Source organism: Asterias rubens, chromosome 7, assembly GCF_902459465.1.
Source record: "Asterias rubens chromosome 7, eAstRub1.3, whole genome shotgun sequence".
NCBI lineage: Eukaryota > Metazoa > Echinodermata > Asteroidea > Forcipulatida > Asteriidae > Asterias > Asterias rubens.
The window spans coordinates 18,725,972-18,747,555 of NC_047068.1; the positions used below are offsets into that span (position 1 = coordinate 18,725,972).

General features: G+C 38.3%; 1 protein-coding gene across 3 annotated transcripts in view; it reads right to left on the reverse strand.

The window, feature by feature from the left end:
- Positions 1-21,584, reverse strand: part of LOC117292283 (xylosyltransferase 1-like) — a 75,264-nt gene that overhangs the window by 45,931 nt on the left and 7,749 nt on the right. For all 3 annotated transcript variants that reach the window (XM_033774284.1, XM_033774283.1, XM_033774282.1), the window contains exons 2-3: positions 18,357-18,419; positions 243-762 (exon numbers count right to left, since the gene is read on the reverse strand). In XM_033774284.1, coding sequence (XP_033630175.1) covers positions 243-762; positions 18,357-18,419 — 583 coding nt within the window. The remainder of the gene's footprint in view (positions 1-242; positions 763-18,356; positions 18,420-21,584) is intronic.

Genomic DNA, 21,584 nt, shown 5'->3' on the forward strand with positions numbered 1-21,584 from the left:
TCACCCAGTCAACCATTTTGTAACCTCGTCACACTAACATTCTGCAGCCTACAGTTACCATACTATAACGAATTTGGCCACTTTATAACTCATTCAGCCTTTCTGTGGTTAATTAACTGTGCCCTACACTTAGCCATTCTGTAACAGTTAGCCATTATATAAGTCATTCAGCCTATCTTAACCCAGCCCTTCTGTAACCTACTCGTAGACATTCTCTAAACTATTTTGCTTCTAAGATGTACCTTCTAATGAGCAGTATCGAGGCAGCCTGGTGGGATACAGAGATCCTTTGGGCATATCACAGACAGTATCAGCAATTTGTTGTTTGCACTGCGGTGTCGTCGCCCTACTCAGCGCTGAGATGGCATCGCGCCCTTCCACTGCACACTTAGCAAAATACTCCAATTGGACGGTGATGTTCCCAGTTGGGGTAACTCGTACCATGGTGCTGCGGTAGTGCTGCTTCTCAACATCGAGGGCCAACTCCTTACTCTTGGCATCAATGCTATCATCCTTCTTGAAGTTCTCTGCACCAGCCTGCTCCAAATCTGTCCGGGACTTCAATTTTGAAAGTTTGGACTGTTGGAACTTTCTCCTTCTGTCCAGTGGTAATGAGTCATCCTTTAATGTTTTCTTGACTTGGTTGGAAGAGTTCTTGAACTGCTGCATAACATCTTTAAAGATTCCTAAAGTCGGGGTCTTCCGAAAGGACTTCAGTGTGCCTGGTGGGTTGGTGATTTTTTGAATGTGGGATTCATTTTCCTGAAATGAGAAAAAAAATTCATTTAAAAACATATTTATGAGTTAACCTTGTTTTTTATTAAAATGTCAAATCTGTATGAAGCCCCCTTTCACACGACAGCAATTTAACAGGGATCCCTTGCTTTATTTGAGCATGCTTTGTAATATTACAATTTGCACTACGTGTGAAAGGGCACCAATATTCAAAAATCTGAAATCTTTGTACATGTAGTGTAAAAGAAAATAACTACATTCACCATTCAAATGGAATCACACTTGAATGGGAAGGATAATTTCAACTACAATATTCTCAAATTTCAAATCTGTATCTTTGTACAAGTAGTGTTAAAAAAATACCAGCATTCAACATTGAAATCTCTTATCTGTACAAAAGTCTTTGTAGTGCAGCTGCTAAGGTAACAATTGTGCACTTTTTGGCAAAAGCATGAAATTTGCTATGATAGTTGGTATTGGGCAAATTATCAATTTTAGACTTGGACCCAGCTTGGGACCGAGCTTCATTTGCATAAAAAAGGGGGGTCTTGGATATAAATATTGGGCAAATTACACTTAGAAGAAATAAATTGTACTTTGACCAGCAATATAAACTTGAAAATCATCATTATTAATTAGAACATAAATTAGTGTAAAAAAATACCAGCATTCAACATTGAAATCTCTAATCTGTAAGTCTTTGTATGTAGTGTAAAAAATACCAATATTAAACATTCAAATGCCTACACACACTTGACTGGAGAGATAATTTCAACTACAATATTTGCGTTGGTCAATCAAGCGGTACAAATGGACCTCAGCTTAGACTTCAAATGACCTCTAATACCACCACACTACGTTCAAATTCATTTCAGGTTTTTTTTAATAGCTAATAAACCTTGAGTCCAGTTTTCTAATGGTGGAACACAAATCCCGGAAACGAAAAGCAGGGAATGGTATCGCGGACAAAAAAGTAATCTTGCGATGGAGACAAAATCAATGAGGTGTAATCTCTTTCAGTCTCCAATTCTAGCGTACTAATTCTATGAATAAGTCTCCCAGTATTACAAAAAGAACCTAATTGTTGTTTGTACGACAGTGCTGGACTGGACTGAATTAATGGTTGGTCATTAATCACATAAAGTGCATTGCGTATGAGACAACCAGTCACCATGGTGAAATGCATAGCAAAGCAACAAATTATGCAATGCGTACGGTATCGAGTATGGTTTCCATTGACGACAAAAAAAGGAGATAAAACCCACCATTGACACGGTTGTAATGGTCCTTCTTAATGAGGCTAACCATCTTTTTGACTGTCTAGTGCAACATGTCAGAAGCTATCAATTTAATTACCAACGCTGTACACTATGCAAGAACTAATGGTTTATTGTTGACAAGTTGGATTACCTTTGGTCATTCAATACTTTTTATGCAAAATTGACTGGTAAGTAATGGGTGCCCTCCAGAATAATCTTCAAAATTTATAAATTTAGGAAGCTAAAGACTCAGGTTCCTTAACAACTGGTCCCTTTTATACTAGAAGAACTGTTTACCTCTATATGTACAACCAACTAGAACAAACACACTTTATAGATGACAGATGATGCTCAATAAAACAATTAACTTAACAAACTATCTTCTTACTTTAACACTAATCTGATCCAATTCAAGCATATTGTGAATGGGTTTTGATAACCCAACGCATACTTTTGGCTACGTAGGTTTTTTTTCTAGCCCTTAGTGTACCCCGCATCTCCAGAGACTTTTCAGCCTTTTCCCTTAACAGTGGACTATTGGCCAAATGCTAGTTAAAATACCCGTCGACCAGTAAAAATTCTCTCCAATTGGTCTGGCTGACTCTGTCGATGTTGGAAAACGTCCCTATTACATTTGATTTATAAACAGAATATCTTTTAACATCAGGAAAGCCAAATTTCTTAAGTCACAGGCACTTTTCGCCCAATGCCTAAACTTAGCTGACAAAAACTGCATTAATACCAAATACCTACATTATTAAATCATCTATGTATAATAAGTCAAGCCCACCGGTGTACCTATAAAACCATCCCAGAATAGCACATTCATTATCCCATGAAAATGATATAGGGTCGTTATAGTCTGCTACCTAAAGATATAGAATTCCTAATGAATCGTCACACTATAAATATGACCTCAACAACCAGCAGGCACCAGACCGACAATTTCAACTAAATACCACAGAGATATAATTCCACTGCGTAGTAAACCCCACGCTATGTATTCCCACCAATCGTTGCTAAATTAAGTTGCTACCCACAGCTCTCTCTTCAGAAGAAAAATATTTCACACTGTTTGTGTTATCCAATCTCATTGTGATAGCTCTATTTTCATTACTCTTTAATCAAGACAATCCGTCAGGGGCCGACCTCCGCCCTACCAGGCATACACCTGGTGGCTACTGATCAACTTTTTTTGTTTAACTGGAAACGATTTCTGAGTTGCTGCAAATTGATCCATCTCCCCTGTTGATCCAGACACAAACAAGTTTGCTGCATGGAAAACCACAATGTTATCATTGACTTTTCTTTTAAAGGCACTGGACACCTTTGGTTTACCACACCTTGGTATATCTCAACATATGACAAATAACAAACCTGTACAAATTTAACTAAACTGGTCACTGAATTTGGAAACAAATACGAAAAGAAAAAACACCCTTGCTTTTATCTTGGTCTGCCCCTGCAAATTGGCATAACTTGTGAATAAACCATTATCCCCTGGGATAAAAAAAAATTAAACAATATATATAAAAAAAATAACTTGTGACATAGCCACCCCTGCTCAAGAGTAGGGGTAAGCGGTAAAACCTTGGGGTATTCTTGAAACAAGTAGCTTGAACCCAAAGGAATACAGACCTACATGAAGGCAGCAAGACAGTGTGAATGTGTGCCTGGCCTCCTCAGGTTGTATTCCATGAGTGTAAGAGATACAGTGTGAGAAGGGCTCTAGTAAGTTACAATTATATGTAACACATCCCTCTATTCTACCTGGAGGGTATGAACTATTCTTGTACCAATCCATTCTTCTTTCCCCTCCCAGTTCAAAAGACACAATTCCGCTTCATTTCTTAAGTCCACATCTTACCACCTGTCATGTTTCCCTCCCACACAGTAAACTCAATCCCAGTAAACTGACTTCCCCCCCAAGTACAGATGTTTCATTCCGCACCAGACTTCATCAAATGTGAACCTTGAATCGCAAACAGAGATTCCCACCGAAGCGAAGTCGATCGCTAACACCGACTTTACCAAGCATTGCCTGTTCAGCTGCCAAGGGGAGGCCCAATCGGCAAATACAATCAGTGGGGGTTAGGGCACTTGGGTCCTGTGTCATCACAGTCCAGTGGATATTGTTGACGACTCCTCCTAGTTCTTATCTTACACAGGTCCATAGTGGCATAAATGTCTACGTTGACAACTGCGACTGTACTTTATTTACATGGACCGTCTAACATTCTAATTAGACTCTACTAATACACTTCATTCAATACTTCTGGTTGTGAAGCCAAAGAGCTCTTTGAAAATGAACCTAATTACATGTACTGTACTACCCAAGAACCCAATGGTGAGAAGATAGGTAAGGAACTTGTTTCAGTTTTCGGAGCAGGTGGAAAACCCAGAGAATTAGTCCAGGGAAACACACAAAATCAGGTAGGGACTGAAAACCCAATCCACATAGTGCCCAAAATGGGATTCGTAACAGGGTCCCAGAGGTAGACCTCGCAACCTTCCATCACCATTTCCAAGCAATGCCAACATATTGCAAAATGTGGAAAGGGCTATCATGTGCTCTTCCATTGGAACATCTTAATATCCGTGTGAAAGTTTTGAAGGGGCACCAAGGCTGAAACGAGGGGCAACAGAGGCCCCTCTGTAATTTCAGGCGCAACATCACAGAGGCTTTCACTATCAGATAATAGAGGACTGTGTCTGAATGGTGAAACACACTCGATTCAGCTGGACAGAGCATGTTTAACATGTGGTTTATATCACCCCTGTACAAATGCTGTAATGAAATATTTATTGAGCATTCCTGCACAAAGAGCTATCAGTTGAAGCACTAACACACTACTTGACCAAGCATGATCAGAACCAACCGTTTATGGACCACTGCCTTCAAATTATCCTAACCACATGTTACCTTGACTGACCAAGCAATAAAAGATATTAATCTAATTAATTTATTAAATTCATAAAGCATATTAAACAATGATATTTCAGGTCAATTCAATTCTTCATAACTGAAACTTTTTAAAGCAACAGTCACTAAAAACATCTACACTTGGCTGTAAACAAAATACTTGATAATAAAGCAAGGCTCCTATACCATTTGGTATAGGAGACACAGTCTGTGTAGCTCAATGATTTAATCAATACATGCCTGCCTTCTTTCCTTTTTTCTAAAGTACATGTAGGTTGCTCTGTGAATGAAATCATCCACTTGGATGTACAGTCTGAAGACACCTAAGGTATTCTCGCAGCTAGAATTGGGTTAATAGAACAGCTTACAATGGACCTCACCAAAGGCACGACACTTCCTGGAGGCAATTCCATGCCCTGGTCATTACCGCGGTGCCCTTTGAAATGTTCCAGTTTCAGGCCCGATGCTTCACCGAGGCAATAGGGGCAAATGCCTCCATGCTTCTGGTTGTTGCCTTAGTGCCTCTTGAAATGTTCCAGTTTCAGGTTCAACACTTCACAGAGGCAATTGCCCTGGACGTTGCCGCGGTGCCCTTTGAAATGTGCCAGCACAAGTTAACATTGCCATGCCCTTTCAAAACGAGATTGTTCATTGGCCGATCATTTTCGCCATGGGTACAAATCTGTTTGTTCCCATTTCTTATGCCGTTTCTAAATTTTGAGGCTATTTGCCTCTCTTAATATTTATGCATGATGTCATAATTCTTACCCTAAATGAGGCTATGGGCGCAAGTCCCTCATCACTTGCAGTGGCTGCGCCCATTGCCTCGTTTTGGGTTTAGCATTGTGACGTACCTCATGCATAAATATTTAGAGAGGCGTATAGCTTCAGCTACGACTGTTACTTTGGCCGCTGCTGAGGACGTTCTGTACTTCACTGCACAATGACATAGCAAACCAAGCATAGCCGCCAATTTGGACAGGGCCTAAATCACAGTTATACCGCTAAGATGGCCGCCTAATGATGTCTATGCATAGGGTCTATCTAGACTGACAGGTTATTATATGTCTGACCTATTTACTGGATTATTCATAATGGATGAATGGATCTATGCAATGAAATGAATGATGCAGAACACTTTTTGAACTGTCATCGTTTGTCTACCGACTATTGAACACGGGTGTATAGACCTTTCTTATGCTGCCTCCATCTTGCTCATGTACCTCATATCACATAACAATAATGAATGCTAATATTCATTTTGCAAATAGGAACCAGACTATTTTGTTCTTTCAGCCTCGGTTTGGTAACATTGATATCAATGGGAGAAATTCAAGACGGCTGCACCATGATAAAGGTCTACTTGTATGTGGCACTAAAACAAACCGAACAAGGGCTAACATTCAGTCATTTTGCTGACTTATATCAATTTCATCTCTGATAGGGCAAAGCCACTTTTATTTTGCGAAGGGCACTTCCGCTGGAAAATCAAAAGGTCTATTGGAAACATTTGACGGGGCACCAAGGCCAAGACCAGGGCAACAGAGGCCATGGGCGTTTGTGGCTTCCGTGTAACTCAAGGTCTGTAAATTCGTTTGTCCAATTTTCAAAACAAACCAAATATTTGGCTAATTTTGCTGACTAAAATTCAACGTTTTTCCTTTCACCTATCACTGGCGGTGTTTCCAATTTTCGCGTGCTCACCCACAGATTAATTTCGAAAAAATACGTTGAATATGAAGGGGTTGGGGCAACATAGGTATTATTACAACATTTCTTTAGGTAAACTATTCGCCCGATCCATTGCAAACTGGATTCTAAATAATTTATTCAACACATCAGTTGGATATGACTTATTTGCGTTTTTTTATGGGGTTATGACTTATTGTGCAATTAGGAAGTGTCTAGGTAATTAGGAGATAATGAATGATTGAGATGATTGCTAATTAACATTTAAATTGCAGTTTAATCTCAGGGATTAACGAAAAAAGAATTTGATAATAGATGTGCAAGTTTAGTCAAGCCAATAGTGTGTACAATAAAGACAAGCTCATTACATTTACAGTGTATTTATAAACCAAATATCACTGGTTATTTGTGATGTAAACACATTATTAAGTGGTCTTTGTGTAGTTGTTTGTTTAGATGATCTTCCTATCAAGGGAACTCAGCAAAAACCACAAGGGGATATAAACACAAAGCTGGCAGAAGCCAATCGCTCTCATACAAACACTGGTTTAATGTCTAGATACACTGTAAGCAAAGAATGGTGGTCGCGAGTGCAGGATTCCGGGGTAAGCAAGCAATCAAATTGGGCCTTGCACTGCTGTATTGTTGATTAATAAAAAACTTTTGACATTTAGTTTCCATGGTGTATTGACCATAATTGAAGCCATAAACATGTACACTGGAATAATTGGATTCTCCATAAAGCATGGTTCAATTCATACAGTAAGGTCCTTTCTCTATGGCTCAACTAACACTTGGACCATTTGGTTTGCTTTAATTACTTCTTCAATATAATGTACTTCAATGGGAGACTTTCTGGGACGATAGAGGGCAGCAGACTTACCGGGTAAATCCATTGTTCTCAGAATTATGCGCATGTTCAGAACTACGTAAACAATGGAAATTTACCCGGTATGTCTGCTGCCGCCTAGCGTTGGAAAGTCTCCTATTATGGAGTGTCATGGCCGAGCGGTTTTAACCAAGAGCACCGGATTCAAGCTCTGGTGTTTGATCAGGACACTTGTGTCCTTTAAGGAACGTAACAGAATTGGTATGAAACAAAAATCACAGATTTACATAAAACTTACATGGTCTGATGATGATAATAGAAAACATCCCTTGAAATATTTCTGTCTGAAATGTCATATATGATGAGAAATAAATAATCTAACTTCGCGTTTTGAGTTTATCGCTCAGTGAGCGTTTTATTCATTTTTATTTTGGCATTGATGCATTGACCCAGATGGCCGATCGATTTCAAACTTCTACAGGTTTGTCAGTTTATGTATATGGTGGATTACATAAAGTGCTTACACTGCCAGTTGTTGTTTTTCCATTTTAATCAGTGATGGTGAGATTTTTACAACATTTCTCTCTGTTTAAAATTTGAACTAGCCTATTTATTGCTTATACTAAATTGTTGTAATTAATTCTGTGTTTTTAAAATTTAATGTTTATTTTATTTTATATAGGCCCAAGTATCAAATTTGAATGCACACAGGGAAAACAATTTTCACTTTTTACTTGTAATCTGTGTTGAAATAAATAATGTGAATTGAATCGAATCGAATTGAATTGAATTGAGAAACTGTTTTGTAAAAAAAAAAAATTATAGCCAACACCTCTCAGGCCTCGTGCGTCTGGCAACTTACATACAAAAATTTAAAAAAGCACATACCTCAAACAGGGCTTTAAATACCCACAAAAAAAAATGACTGCAGTTCTTTAACCACCCTGTGGATCAGGTTGGGTTAGTGGTAACATGCTATGCTATTCACCTCAATGAACACTGGTTTGAATCCCACCTCAGACCAAGCCTAGCATGTGGATTTGGTTGGTCTAAGAAAGATTTTAAATAACCAAACAAGTAAGGCTTGTTCCTTCTTTGTCAAAGGGCTGACGATCCATCACCAGTAAATATTCACCGTCTCTAAAAACGCTCACAGCATCTCGGTCCCTAGACTTTACCCCAAGTCCCTAACCACCCCCCCCCCCCACACCAGCTCGTATCCTCTCCCCTCATTCAAACAAAACCCCAATGCCTAAAAATAGCATAAAGATGCAACACAAAATTGGTTTTTGCATCAGATATTTCCGCAAGACATCGATAATAATTGGTGAGATTGAAGTTCCAATCCATTCCCACTGGAGGCAAAGCACACAGCCACCTGTCCCTAGCCACACTGAGAGGACAGAAAAAGGAAACAGCTTGCCGATAGCCACCCAGCACAATTTTGTTTTTGTGGAATACTAATATGGTTAAGTGTGACCAGGGACCAATTTCATAGAGCTGCTCAAGCAGTAAATATTGCTTTCACCAATATAGTCTGTTAAGCAGAAATGAGCAGGATACCAGTCACAAATTTTACATTTGACATGGTACATGTAGTTTAGCTCGTAACCTTAGTCTGGTAAGCATAATTGTTTTATGCTTAGCTACTATTGTACTGAAGCAGCTCTATGAGACAATGGAATGTGGGAGAAGCGTGCCTCTAGCCACCCGCACTATTTTGTTTTGGTGAAAGATAAATATGGTTAAGTGTGGCCAGGTAAACCTCTTGATTTTATTGACCAACAAACTTGAAGACACACTTCACAAGTTTCCAAGGGGTCTCAACCGCATTTCCTTACCTTTAGATGGCTTCGACAAACAGTACTGCTTAAAATTCAAGGTGGACTCTAAAACATTTTTTTCATAGCGGATAATGCAACTTTCAATAACGGTATTTTGCTTGCTTTGATCATTAAAATAAAAACAGTGATCTATACACATCCATATCCTGCAGTTCAGTAATAGATAGATCCAAATAGACGCCATCTTTATTAGCAACTAGGTTATGGACTTCGAGCAGCGTCAAGCATTTGAACTTTTCTGTTCAGCCAAGTAAAGTGGTTCACGAAGCTGGAAGCTTTTGAGAAAAACTTTAGGTGCTTATCAGTCGGCAGGCGTATGACGCGTGGCAGTGACCAAGTAGGCTTAAGCTACATTGTAAGTAAGGTTTGTGGTGACACCATGTAAAATTCTCTGTAGTGGGTAGTGGTGGTTCTGCAAAGAGCCAGTGTGCTCTGAATGTCTTCTTGAGAAGATTGGCTTCCTTAACTCCTCAGAAAGAAAGTTGAATTGGCATACAGTATTCCTTTAACAACCCCTCCCCCTTCCCACTCAAAGAAAACACATTTGCTACGCCCCTGTGCACACTGTCAACACATTACAGTTTGTGAAATAATGGCCAAAATGGAGAAGTTGCACACAGAGCATCGATTGTAGGCCTACTAAAAAGGTTTTTCATCCAAGCATACAGAAAGTCCCATCAGCAAAAATTGCCACATCAAATGCGTTGCAATGATGTGTGACAAAGTTAACATAACGACGAGACAGTGTTCAATGTTTAAAGACATTGGACACTATTGGTAATTGTCAAAGACCAGTGATCTCACTTGCTGTATCTCAACATATGCATGAAATAACAAACCTGTGAAAATTTCAGCTCAATTGGTCGTCAAAGTTGCGAGATATATATGAAAGAAAAAAACACCCTTCTCACACAAAGTTGTGTGATTTCATAATGCTTGATTTCGAGACCTCAAGTTCTAAACTTGAGGTCTCGAAATCAAATTCGCGGAAAACTACTTCTTTCTCAAAAACTACGTCACTTCAGAGGGAGCCGTTTCTCACAACATTTTATACTATCATCCTCTCCCCAATACTCGTAATCAAAAAAGGTTTTGTGATAAAAATTATTTTGAGTAATTACCAATAGTGTCCACTGCCTTTAATATAAAAAGTCATTAAAATTTATAGCATTTTTACATGACAAATGATAATGTTCCAAAATTACAACAAAATGTATGTTTAGCCTACTTGTAAAAATAGTGTTGTCTACAACTTAAAATAATAATAAACTAATAACTTTTTTATAATGGGAAATTCAATTTTTATACTTGTAGTGTGGGTTTGAATGAATCCTGGTCACAACACTGGAGTCCTTGAGTAAGACACTTACATGTAAAACCACAAATTGCTTCTCTTAACCCAGGTGTACAAAAAGGAAGCTGTGAGGGCTGAGACCTCATCCCATTGGATTTATCCCAACACGCTAATGAAAGTAGCTTGGGGGTGTATACTCCCTGGGGAGCTGAGAAAGTTTAAGGATATGGTTGAAGTATGCCGGATGAAAAGGGATAATGTTCTAACTACTAGAATGTTCTGCGCTAAGAACCTAGTATTTGTTATTTCAGATGGATAAATTTCTCTGCAGGCTTGTCACTGTTTTTTATTTTATAATCAGTTGGGTTCCCAGTTGAATTAAATCATTTTTGTTCAGTAACTATATGTACCGATATATTTCCATCTTTTTATGTATTGAAGGAATTGCTTTTAAAGGCAGTGGACACTATTGGTAATTACTCAAAATAATTATTGGCATAAAACCTTAGTTGGTGAAAAGTAATGGGGAGAGGTTGATGGTATAAAACATTGTGAGAAACGGCTCCCTCTGAAGTACCACAGTTTTCGGGAAAGAAGTAATTTTCCACGAATTTGATTTCGAGACCTCATATTTAGAACTTGAGGTCTCGAAATCAACCACATTAACGCACACAACTTCGTGAAACAAGGGTGTTTTTTTCTTTCATTATTATCTCGCAAGTTTGATGACCAATTGAGCTCAAATTTTCACAGGGATGTTATTAACTGTGAAAGCTAGTCTTTGACATTTACCAATAGTGTCCACTGCCTTTAAAACATAGGATTAGAACTGCCTCTAGCTACCGGGCAATCCACATTATAGGTGGTCTAGGTGTTAAGACACTGCTCTAGAATTGCAAAGGTCGTGGGTTGGAATCCCAACTGAGTAATATGCCTGTGATTTTTTTTCACAGAAATTGGGAAAGTACTGAGTAGACAGTGCTGACATACATTGGTGTAAAGCTAAACCAAAAATTAATTTTCTATGAAAAATAATTTTCTTATCGAGCTTACAAATAAAAAAACATATAGTGATAGGATCAATCTACCACGACCATAACGCCTTTTCTTTTATGAGGAAAAAAAACCCACCAAGCATATTACCTCAGGCCATCCACAGAGAAATCGTTTTCTTAACGGGAAAGCCTTCCTATACATCTACATGCTACGTACGAGTGTCCTCTATCAGTGTGAATCTGGGTTGGCTAGTGCAGCCAGCCTTCCCCTCAATAGGATTTCTAATCACAGACTAAATCGTAGTTTACACACTCGGCAAATGATTAAAACAGCCCGGGGCAAAACAATGCAAATTGTGATGTCAAACACAAGTTCTAAATTATTCGCTTGGCACTCGCGTTTTTTCCATTCACACATAAATAGAACATGAATACGCAAATTAAACGATGATTTATCCCCTGCGTCATTTCCATTTATCAAATGTCGTTTAGATGTTAAACAATATTAGTTTTGATTTACTCTTACCCTTTTACCCTCACATATTGGTGTAAGGGTAAAAACTAAAATTAATATCAAATACATGTTTCGGCTAAGCTAGACCGATTGATACCAAAATTAAATCTTATCTTTATCAAATGAATCAATCAATTTAAAACAAATCACTTTGTACTTTTTTGGATTTGTCAAACAGGATTACTTCTCCTGGGGTTAGGAATAATGAGCAGATTGAAACCTCGGCTGCATTTCAGAGAACCCCTCAAGGGAAGGTTACACCTTTGGTAATTACTTTGGTAATGAACGGCCATAAAAACTTACTCTGTAACAAGTACTCGAGAGCTGTTGATATGACAAAACATTGTGGAATGACACCGTGGTTTTAGAGAAAGGGGTAATTTTTCACTCCCGAAAGGTGACTCTGATAAAGGCTTCAGACATCAAGCATGAAGCCTTTCTCAGGCATCTGAAAGCACACAAATCTATGCAGATTTGTTATTTGATGCTTATTTTGGGATACACCAAGCGCGCGATGATTATGTTCTTTGACAATTACAAAGTGTGTCCAGTGCCTTTAAGTGTGCGCATTATTGGTAGATCAAAAATATTTGTGTTCACAGATTTGCACTTAATTTTAAAGATGGTCATCAGTGAATGACTACTACATGACTACTGCAGTCACCCGCTGTGGGGAACAGTTCCCCAATACTCCCCAAACAAATTGAAAACACATCTAGATTTAGTGAGCCATCCATGCCAGTCTAAAATGTGGAAGTAGTCAAAATAAATGTGTGAACGATTGTGGATCTAACCTTGAAGTACGGGAAACCACAAGTTCAAAGTGAGAAATTTAAATAAACATGGAACCACTTACGAAGTTTAAAAAAACATAGATTTTCCGGCAACATGGGTTCATTGCATTGATTTTTGAATCTGTTGTCCCTGATGCTGTTTGACTACAACAATTTTCCAGTCAACTGCAACAGCTTCATCATGTATAGTGATATTAGTAACTCCGGTATTTGTTGTAAGAGGAAAATACATGGATGAATAAAGTTAGTTAATATTTGGTTAACAAATTCTTGCAGATAAATTCAGACTAGTGAAAAAACTTGCGGACTACTGTTTGTAATTGAATGTTCATACAAATGCTTACACTGATATACTGCTCAAAAAATGTTAAGAACAATGTTGTGCACTGAATGATGTACAGGAAGGTGGCTGACCAAATCAAGTCTATGTGGGCCTAGGGAACACATACAGGGCCCATCTTCAGGCACTGCTTACTGTGAGCAAAGAATCAGCGCTTGCGGAAGCAAGGAATTCCACACTTACGTCAAGTGAACTCACAGGTTAGAGGGGAATGTTGGCTTGTGCGTATGCGTAGTCCACGTTACTAGGCATTATTTGCTCACACAGCTAACACAGAAATTCAGTGCTTGCCCTGCAAGCGGAGAATGGTGATCATAAGCGCAGATCTACCCCTATGAGAAATGCTTTGCCCTTCAGTATCGAAGAAGGCATGCACTGAGTGATAGTAACAACTGAGAGATGATCAGAGATGAACAGAGAAATGTATGCATCATTGCCATGCGCACAGGTTCTTCGTCTCTTTATTCTAATTGCTGTTGATGATAAAATCAAACTTATTTCCACATATCAGCAGACATTCCATTCCTTCCACGAATGACGACCAAATTCCACGTCACTGTCTATGGTAACCATAGGCACAAATTCATCTTCATTACCAGCGTATGTTTGCTTCCGAAATTACACTAGCCTCTATTACCAGTGTCTGTTCGCTTCTACCAATACCAGAGCTCATCCATACACGTCTTATATTACACTAATCAAATCATCAGAAGTGAAATCACATTATAGCGGCTTGACACACAGACTACAGATGACTGGCTCAGCTAATAAGGCCAGCTCAATCGAATTAAAAGAGCTATTAACGTGCAATTTATATCCCCTCGATGAACAATCAATGTTTTTAATTTGGTTATTAGAGTAATGGTATGGCACATTTGCATAGCTGCGACCACAGGACAGTACAGCAAAGGTGGTTCACCTACTGGTACAATACTGATATTGAGAATGCTTTAAAGGTAGTGGACACTATTGGTAATTGTCAAAGCCCAGTCTTCCCACTTGGTGTATCTCAACATATGCATAAAATAACAAACCTGTGAAAATTTGAGCTCAATTGGTCGTCGAAATTGCGAGATAATAATGAAAGAAAAAACACCCTTGTCAGACGAAGATGCGTGCTGTTATATGGTTGATTTCGAGACCTCAAATTCTAAATCTGAGGTCTCGAAATTAAATTCATGGAAAATTACTTCTTTCTTGAAAATGTCACTTCAGAGGGAGCCTTTTCTCACATATTGTTTACTATCAACCTCTTCCCATTACCGTTACCAAGTAAGGTTTTATGCTAATAATTATTTTGAGTTATTACCAATAGTGTCCACTGCCTTTAAGACTTAGGTAACCAGTTGTGTAACTAGACAATTTGGGGTGGGGGGTAAGTGAGCAAGAAACACATTAGTGTGGGTTCTGCTTTACTAATAGAAACAGGTTGCAAGAAGTATGCAAGTCTGTCATGCTTTGTTTCGGAAAGGGCAAGGGCAATGAGGCATTTCTTCATGGTAAAGGGCACCCTATGAGGAAATTTTCCATTTCAAGGGCACCAGGGCAATGGCCAGGAGGCATGGAGACAATCGCCGTGAAGTATCAGGCCTGAGTATGGATAATCAGGTTGGTGTTTATATCCCGTTAACTTGGCATTAAACAACTAAGAATATTTCCATTACCTCTGGACAGAATGCCAGTCCATCCCAGGTTACTCCCTAGCTGTAGCCGGTACCCATTTGTACTCCTGGCTGGATAGAAGCAGTTATGATAAAGTGCCTTGCTCAAGGACCCAGGTGTCGCAACTGATCAGGCCAGTATTCAACCTAGAACTTAAGTCCACCGCCCTATAGGGCTCTACCACTACACCCCATTTGCAATTCATAAATCATATTATTTCATCCTTGAGAGGGCAAGGCCATTTTAAAAACGAAGGGCACTTCCTTTGGAAAATCTTTAAGTCTATGGGAAACAATTGAAGGGCACCATGTCAAAGGTCAGCGGCAACTGAGGTAGTGCAAGGCTTAATTCCTGTTATGTCATCCTTGAGAGGGCAAAGCAATTTTCATTTTGCAGAAGGGCACATCCTGAAACAATTGAAGGGGCACCAATGCAAAGACCGGGGGCAACAGAGGTCATGGCATCCATGGCCTGTGTGTTATTTCAGCCGTACTTTATCCTCACCAAGAGAAACCATTTGCCAGAAGTGTTAATTACATTAGCTGATGCACTGACCCATCCACACACACATTTTCCAAACAGTCTTAATTAGTTTACAGGTGAACCACAGAAGGTAATTTATAATTGCTCCAACCAAACAGAGTGTATAAAACCACACCATTAAATTTTAGAAGATTTTCCGACTAGGTATGATGACATAAAGATTTTTATTTGATCTTATTTGGGGGAAAGAGAGTTTTGGTTAAGGCCAAGTCACACTGCAGTGATACTGAAAACGATAACGATAACGACGCAAAGAGAACGCATTCTATTGGTTGAACAGCTCCATGCAGAATACCCCCATGCCATTCAACCAATCGAGAGCATGCATTTTTATCATTCTCGTTTTCGTTCTCGTTATCAGGGCCTGTGTGACCGGGCCTTTAGAGGAGGGAGGAATGGTTCTAAGGGGGGAGGGAGCAAGTGTTTTTAAATATTTTAGATATAAACCTTTTGTTTCTGAGTTCTTTTCTTTATTCTACCAACCAACTGTCACTGTTCCATTCTCTCCAAGTGACTGGCTTGTTCAGTGTTGCCAAACATCCATGTTAATACATTTGCAGAGTCAGATACCCAAACCTGCCGCAAACAAAACCACTTTTCTGAAGTTCAGAACAAACACAACTATGGACCCAAAACTTGACTTTTAAAAAGCAGATGGCAATTTTTGTTTCAAGCACCCGTACTCTCAATCTCCAAGAGTAATAATCTAATTAAGGTTTCGATTGAGACAAATCGTGAAAGAAATAAAAGTTCTCAATGGTTAATATGAAACCCCGTAGGAAATCTGGAGTGTTATTCCTGATATTGAAATAGTGCCTTGGCGTACGCTGAGTGGTTTAGAAACAATTAAGCGTAAGGGAATTTATTCTTGGCGGCGGTCAGATTTTGGCTGGATCTAATTAATAGGTTTCAAAAAAAGGCTAGGAATCCAGGCCAGAAAATCCAGGGCTCATGGGATGTTTCAAATGCTCCTTGACTAGGAAAGCAACCTACAATGTATAGGTTCTCAATTCAAGCTGTCGGCAACATTTCTTTATTTGTTTAATTGTTTTATTATGGTCCGTTTGCATTGTCATCATTTAAACAGTTTTGTGATGGGCAAATAATTCTTTCAAAAATCCAAAGGTCAAGAAGGTATAAATATATTTGACGATCATTCGCAGTTCCTTGCTTTGTCAAGTAAAGTTACAAATGTAGAGGCCAAAGTGGCTGCATTTGGCCTAAACCAAAAACCGCCACAAGATTTGACCAACTTCCACTCAGCCAAAAGGGTCAAGGTAAAGGTCATGATCTGATCTGACATCCTACAGTGTACATTTCAAAACAAAACCACATAAATATTATCAGTTTGATTAAAACACTTTTCTAAGTGAAAAATTCCAACAAATATTTCTGGCAGTGAAACAAAGGAACACGGCAAATTGATAATCAGAGGAAGATGCATCTAAACTTGACATTGTCGTCCCCGACAGACGTCTGCCAACTACTACTGCACAAAGGTCACACACAGCTACTGGTGACCTTGTTTGTTTTTCTGTCTGTCTGTCTGTCTGTCTATCTGGAAATTTGTCTGGATTTTCAAGTCAAATGATTACAAGGACCACTAAATCTTTATGAGCATAGACATATTTATGAGATTTTGAATATTTATGGGATTTGTAATATCCATACCATTCCCCTTCATGTGACCTCAATCCTAGTCTCAACATATTACGTGTGAGCTTGATTGATTTAAGATTGGATTCGGAATGCCTGACCCAGTGCTTTAAGCAATTGTTATTGGGACGAACAACCCCTCTCCTTCTAAATCCTTCATGTTAGCAAAGAGGATAATATAAGGATAATGGGATAAAGTACAACTTAGCCTGAACATCTAACATCACACTTCAAGGCTTGTGAATTATGCCAGAGATCTGCTGTTGAGCCCATGTCCATAATCAACTTTGACCTCGCATCATTTTACATGGCCCTCATGGTTCTGATGATTCGCAGTTAAATCTTATGTGTGTATATAAAGCCAATACCTGTAATTATCCTTGGTGATAAGAACATGGTACCAGTCTAGGTACAACTATGAAAGGGGAAGAACTTTTCTTCACCAAAAGTGAAAGCAAGTAAAAAGGACTCAACGTTCCCAAAATGACTGTTGCATCTTCCCTTTAAGGACAACACGCTGGTTCAACTATTTTCAAATCAACTATCACAGAGGAGTCCCTAAGTGCACATTCCTAGAAAACAGCATCCTGAGAATAGACCTTTTCGCAAATACCGGGGCGCGCACGTAAAGCTTGGAACTAAGTGCATTGTGGTCTTGCTGGTATCCAAATTTGATCCATATATATCCCACAATGCACCTCATTCAACAGTCTGCGCTTGTGCATTGGTATTTGCGATAAGGTCTCTGCAAATCATATTTTCATACCAGGTGTTTGTTCAAGTTAGCTACATGTGCCTGAATTTCCCATCCTCATGCTGGTTCTAACTCAGCAGGCTTTGAAGATAGGGGCATAGATTTATTTATTTATTTATTTCCATCAAATAATGATAATTTATAGGCAAAATGATCAAGAAACTATAATTAAAAAAAACGTCACATGTGAAAGTTTTAGCTGAATACAGCTAGCGAAAAAAACTGTAATGGTGATCATCAAGAATGTTGAATCCATCCACATTAGGCAAAATTTTAATTTACAAAACTTCCCTTGAGATGAGTTTTAGAGATGGACATTTTGTTTATATACTTTCATTCTAAATATATAAAATAAAAAATAAAACATTTACCACATTTATAATAAGAAGGCTTTTCAATAGAAATAGTTTTTAAAATAGGGTCATCACTCATAACAAAAGAATGACCCAATTTTTTAGCTCACATTATTCCAAAAACAGATATACCCTTAGATTCCATATTTTTACTTCGATGACTCGAACTCACCTCTCTGTTACTAATGTTGTTGTTTTTGATGGAGGCAAACTGCAGCTTGTCCATTGGTTGCTTCTGCAAAATGAAAAAGGATAGAAAGATAGAAAAGGTAAATGAACGAGAGATGGAAGTGGAGAAATGACCAAAAATAAACAAATTGGTGGATGTGCAATCTACTACAATGACTATAAGTCCATTTTATATGGTTGCAATTGACAAACCTACATGTACTGTGAATTATTGTAAAACAAATGATTATTATTAATGCATTTCAGTGATTTGTTTATGTCAAAACAATTGGTGGGCAAAGGGTTTTATAACAGTAAGGATTTAAATTGTCCACTCCTGACGCCCAAAATCCAGGGCCCTATAAACTGCTATTAAAATGCAAAAAATTAAGCCAAGAACAAAAAAAGTTGCCAAATTACTAACAATACATATACATGTGCCAGTAAATTTCCTATAAATGTTTGCATAGCAGCAAATGCAGCATTTTCTGCTTAAGCAGCCGACAACTGAGCCTTTGGTGGTATTTCATAAGAAAGTGGAAATCCTTCAGGACTAGTCAAGTTTACACTGCAGGTTACTCTAAGTACCTGCTTCCCGTTATTGCAAAGTATACCTTTGGTTTTTGAACTGTTTGATTGTTTTGACTACTGCACACATTTCATTTAAAAAAGTATCCAGGAATAATATTTATGTCCCTGTAGGAAGAGAATAATATCCATAATAATTTATTAATACACAATCTGAGAAGCGTTACAATAGTACACTTCTCAGATTCAAATTTGGGGGTTTGAAAACTGATCTTTTAACATTATCTTCCAGTACGCACTAATCCAACAATCAGATGCTCGAACTACTAGGGGGATAAAAACATATATGCTACAACCTCTGTTTTATATCCTACTTCCTCTGTTTTTATTACACAGTGCGTATTGTGAAATATCATTTTGTCACGCTCCGTATACGGACAGTGCAAACATTACATTCTTTTTTTTATTTTAATTTTATTTTAAAAGCGCCCTCTAGTGGCGAAAAAAACTATTCGAATATCCGGTAATTTCGGATAGTTGGCCAGCTGTATCCGAATACCAAAATTTCACTATTCGCCCAGCACTAGTGATAATTTATAATAACATTACTTCTGAGTGAAATATTTCTCAAAATGAGTCTATCCAAAGCGGCTATATGAGGCTTCTAACCAACCGTTTTTATTGCTATTAATTTTAGGAGTGATTACCAAGCATACACTTTCCCTTTAAAGGGAAGGTACACGTTTGGTAAAGACCAGTGTCCTTACTTGGTGTATCCCATCATAAGCATAAAATAACGAGCCAGTGAAATTTTGAGCTCAATTGGTCATCGGAGTTGCGAGAAAATGATGAAAGAGAAAACACCCTTGTTGGACAAATTTGTGTGCTTTCAGATAGGAATAAAAGACTTCTAGCTAGAAGTCTTTTATTATTTTACTGAGAAATTACCTCTTTCTCAAAAATTACGTTACTTCAGAGGGAGTCGTTTCCCACAATGTTTTATACTACCAACAGCTCCCCAATGCTCGTTACCAAGACAGTTTTTTAAGTTTATATTTGTTTTGAGTATTACCAAACGTGTACCTTCCCTTTAAAGTACCAATATGGCTAACTCATGAAGCCGAATTCAAAATCTTATACTATTTCTGCAAGTGATGAGTGAGACCAAAATCTCTGTACAGAAACACAGGAATTGACAGCAAAGCAATGTACATGTAATGGTAGAAGACTAAGCAACATTTTGCTGACATCTTCATTTTTCTACACCAGTAGAAGAAGGTTGTAGTGCAGGCTCCTGTACAAGCACCAAGGACAAATGTCTAGTCACCCAAGCAAGGTCAATAAATAATGCCCAGGTACCTACATCAATGAAATACAGAAATCTTATATTATGCAACCATGATGGCTTATTTATCAGTTTTCCATCTTGAGTCCCAAATCTCTGTACAGAAACACATGAATGGACAGCAAAGCAAACTAATGCACCATTTTGCTGACATCTTCATTTTTCTACACCAGTAGAAGAAGGTTGTAGTGCAGGCTCCTGTACAAGCACCAAGGACAAACTTCTAGTCACCCAAGCAATGTTACTGATTTATAATGCCCAGGTACATCAATGAAATACAGAAATCTTTTAGTATGCAACCATGGGCCTCATTTATGAGTTTTCCATCTTGAGTCATGGGCATGGTTTAGCCTCAACTTTTTAGTGACTGGCCAGGGATAGAGCTTATTACCTTACATCAGTGAACGATAACCCTTGTATAGCAGAGCAAAATGCTACTCAACATGTTTCAGTTGCTGCTCAAAAATCACCATTTGCTATTCAATATTAGAATTCAGTGTGCACAAAATAAATTCAGTCAACATATTTTGCTGTGAAAAATTTATGGATGAAATCGCTCCCTGTACATGATGTACTTTTTATGAAATTGTGCCAAGGGAGGGTAATAAAATCTCTCATCCCTCCAGACAAAACAGTTTCAATGTAGACGGGTAATAACTTTGAATTTTTGTGAGCAGATGTCTGAAATCCAACACTAGCCTCTTGTGGGTAAAGTGAAGTTATGTCCTGAACTCATGTCAACACATTCATGGTCCCTGAAGAACTGTTACAAGACACTGCAGTTCAAAAATCGAACCTTATGCATCGCATGATTCTAGTAAACGTGGAAAAATTTTCATCAAAGGAATAGGTGCACTGAAATTAAAGGCACTGGACAACATTGGTAATTACATGTACTCAAAATAATTTTTAGCATAAAAACTTACTTGGTAACGAGCAATGGAGAGCTATTGTGAGAAAAAACATTGTGAGAAACAGCTCCCTCTGAAGTAACGTAGTTTTTAGAAAGAAGTAATTTTCCACAAATTTGATTTTGAGACCTCAGAATTAGATTTTGAGGTCCCGTAATCAAGCATCTGAAAGCACACAACTTCGTGTGGCAAGGGTGTTTTTTTTCTATTGATGTCTCGCAACTTCGATGACCAAGTGAGTTCAAATTTACACAGGTTTGTTATTTTGTGCATACGTTGAGATACACCAAGTGAGAAGACTAGTCTTAGACAATTACCAACAATGTCCAGTGCCTTTAATGCACCAATTGTCTTGATATTTGGGAGGCCCCCAAAAAAAGTGAAAAGAAATGAGGCTCAGGTTTCTATTATGATTTTTATCAAAACTGTTGGGCATTCAGGATCCAAA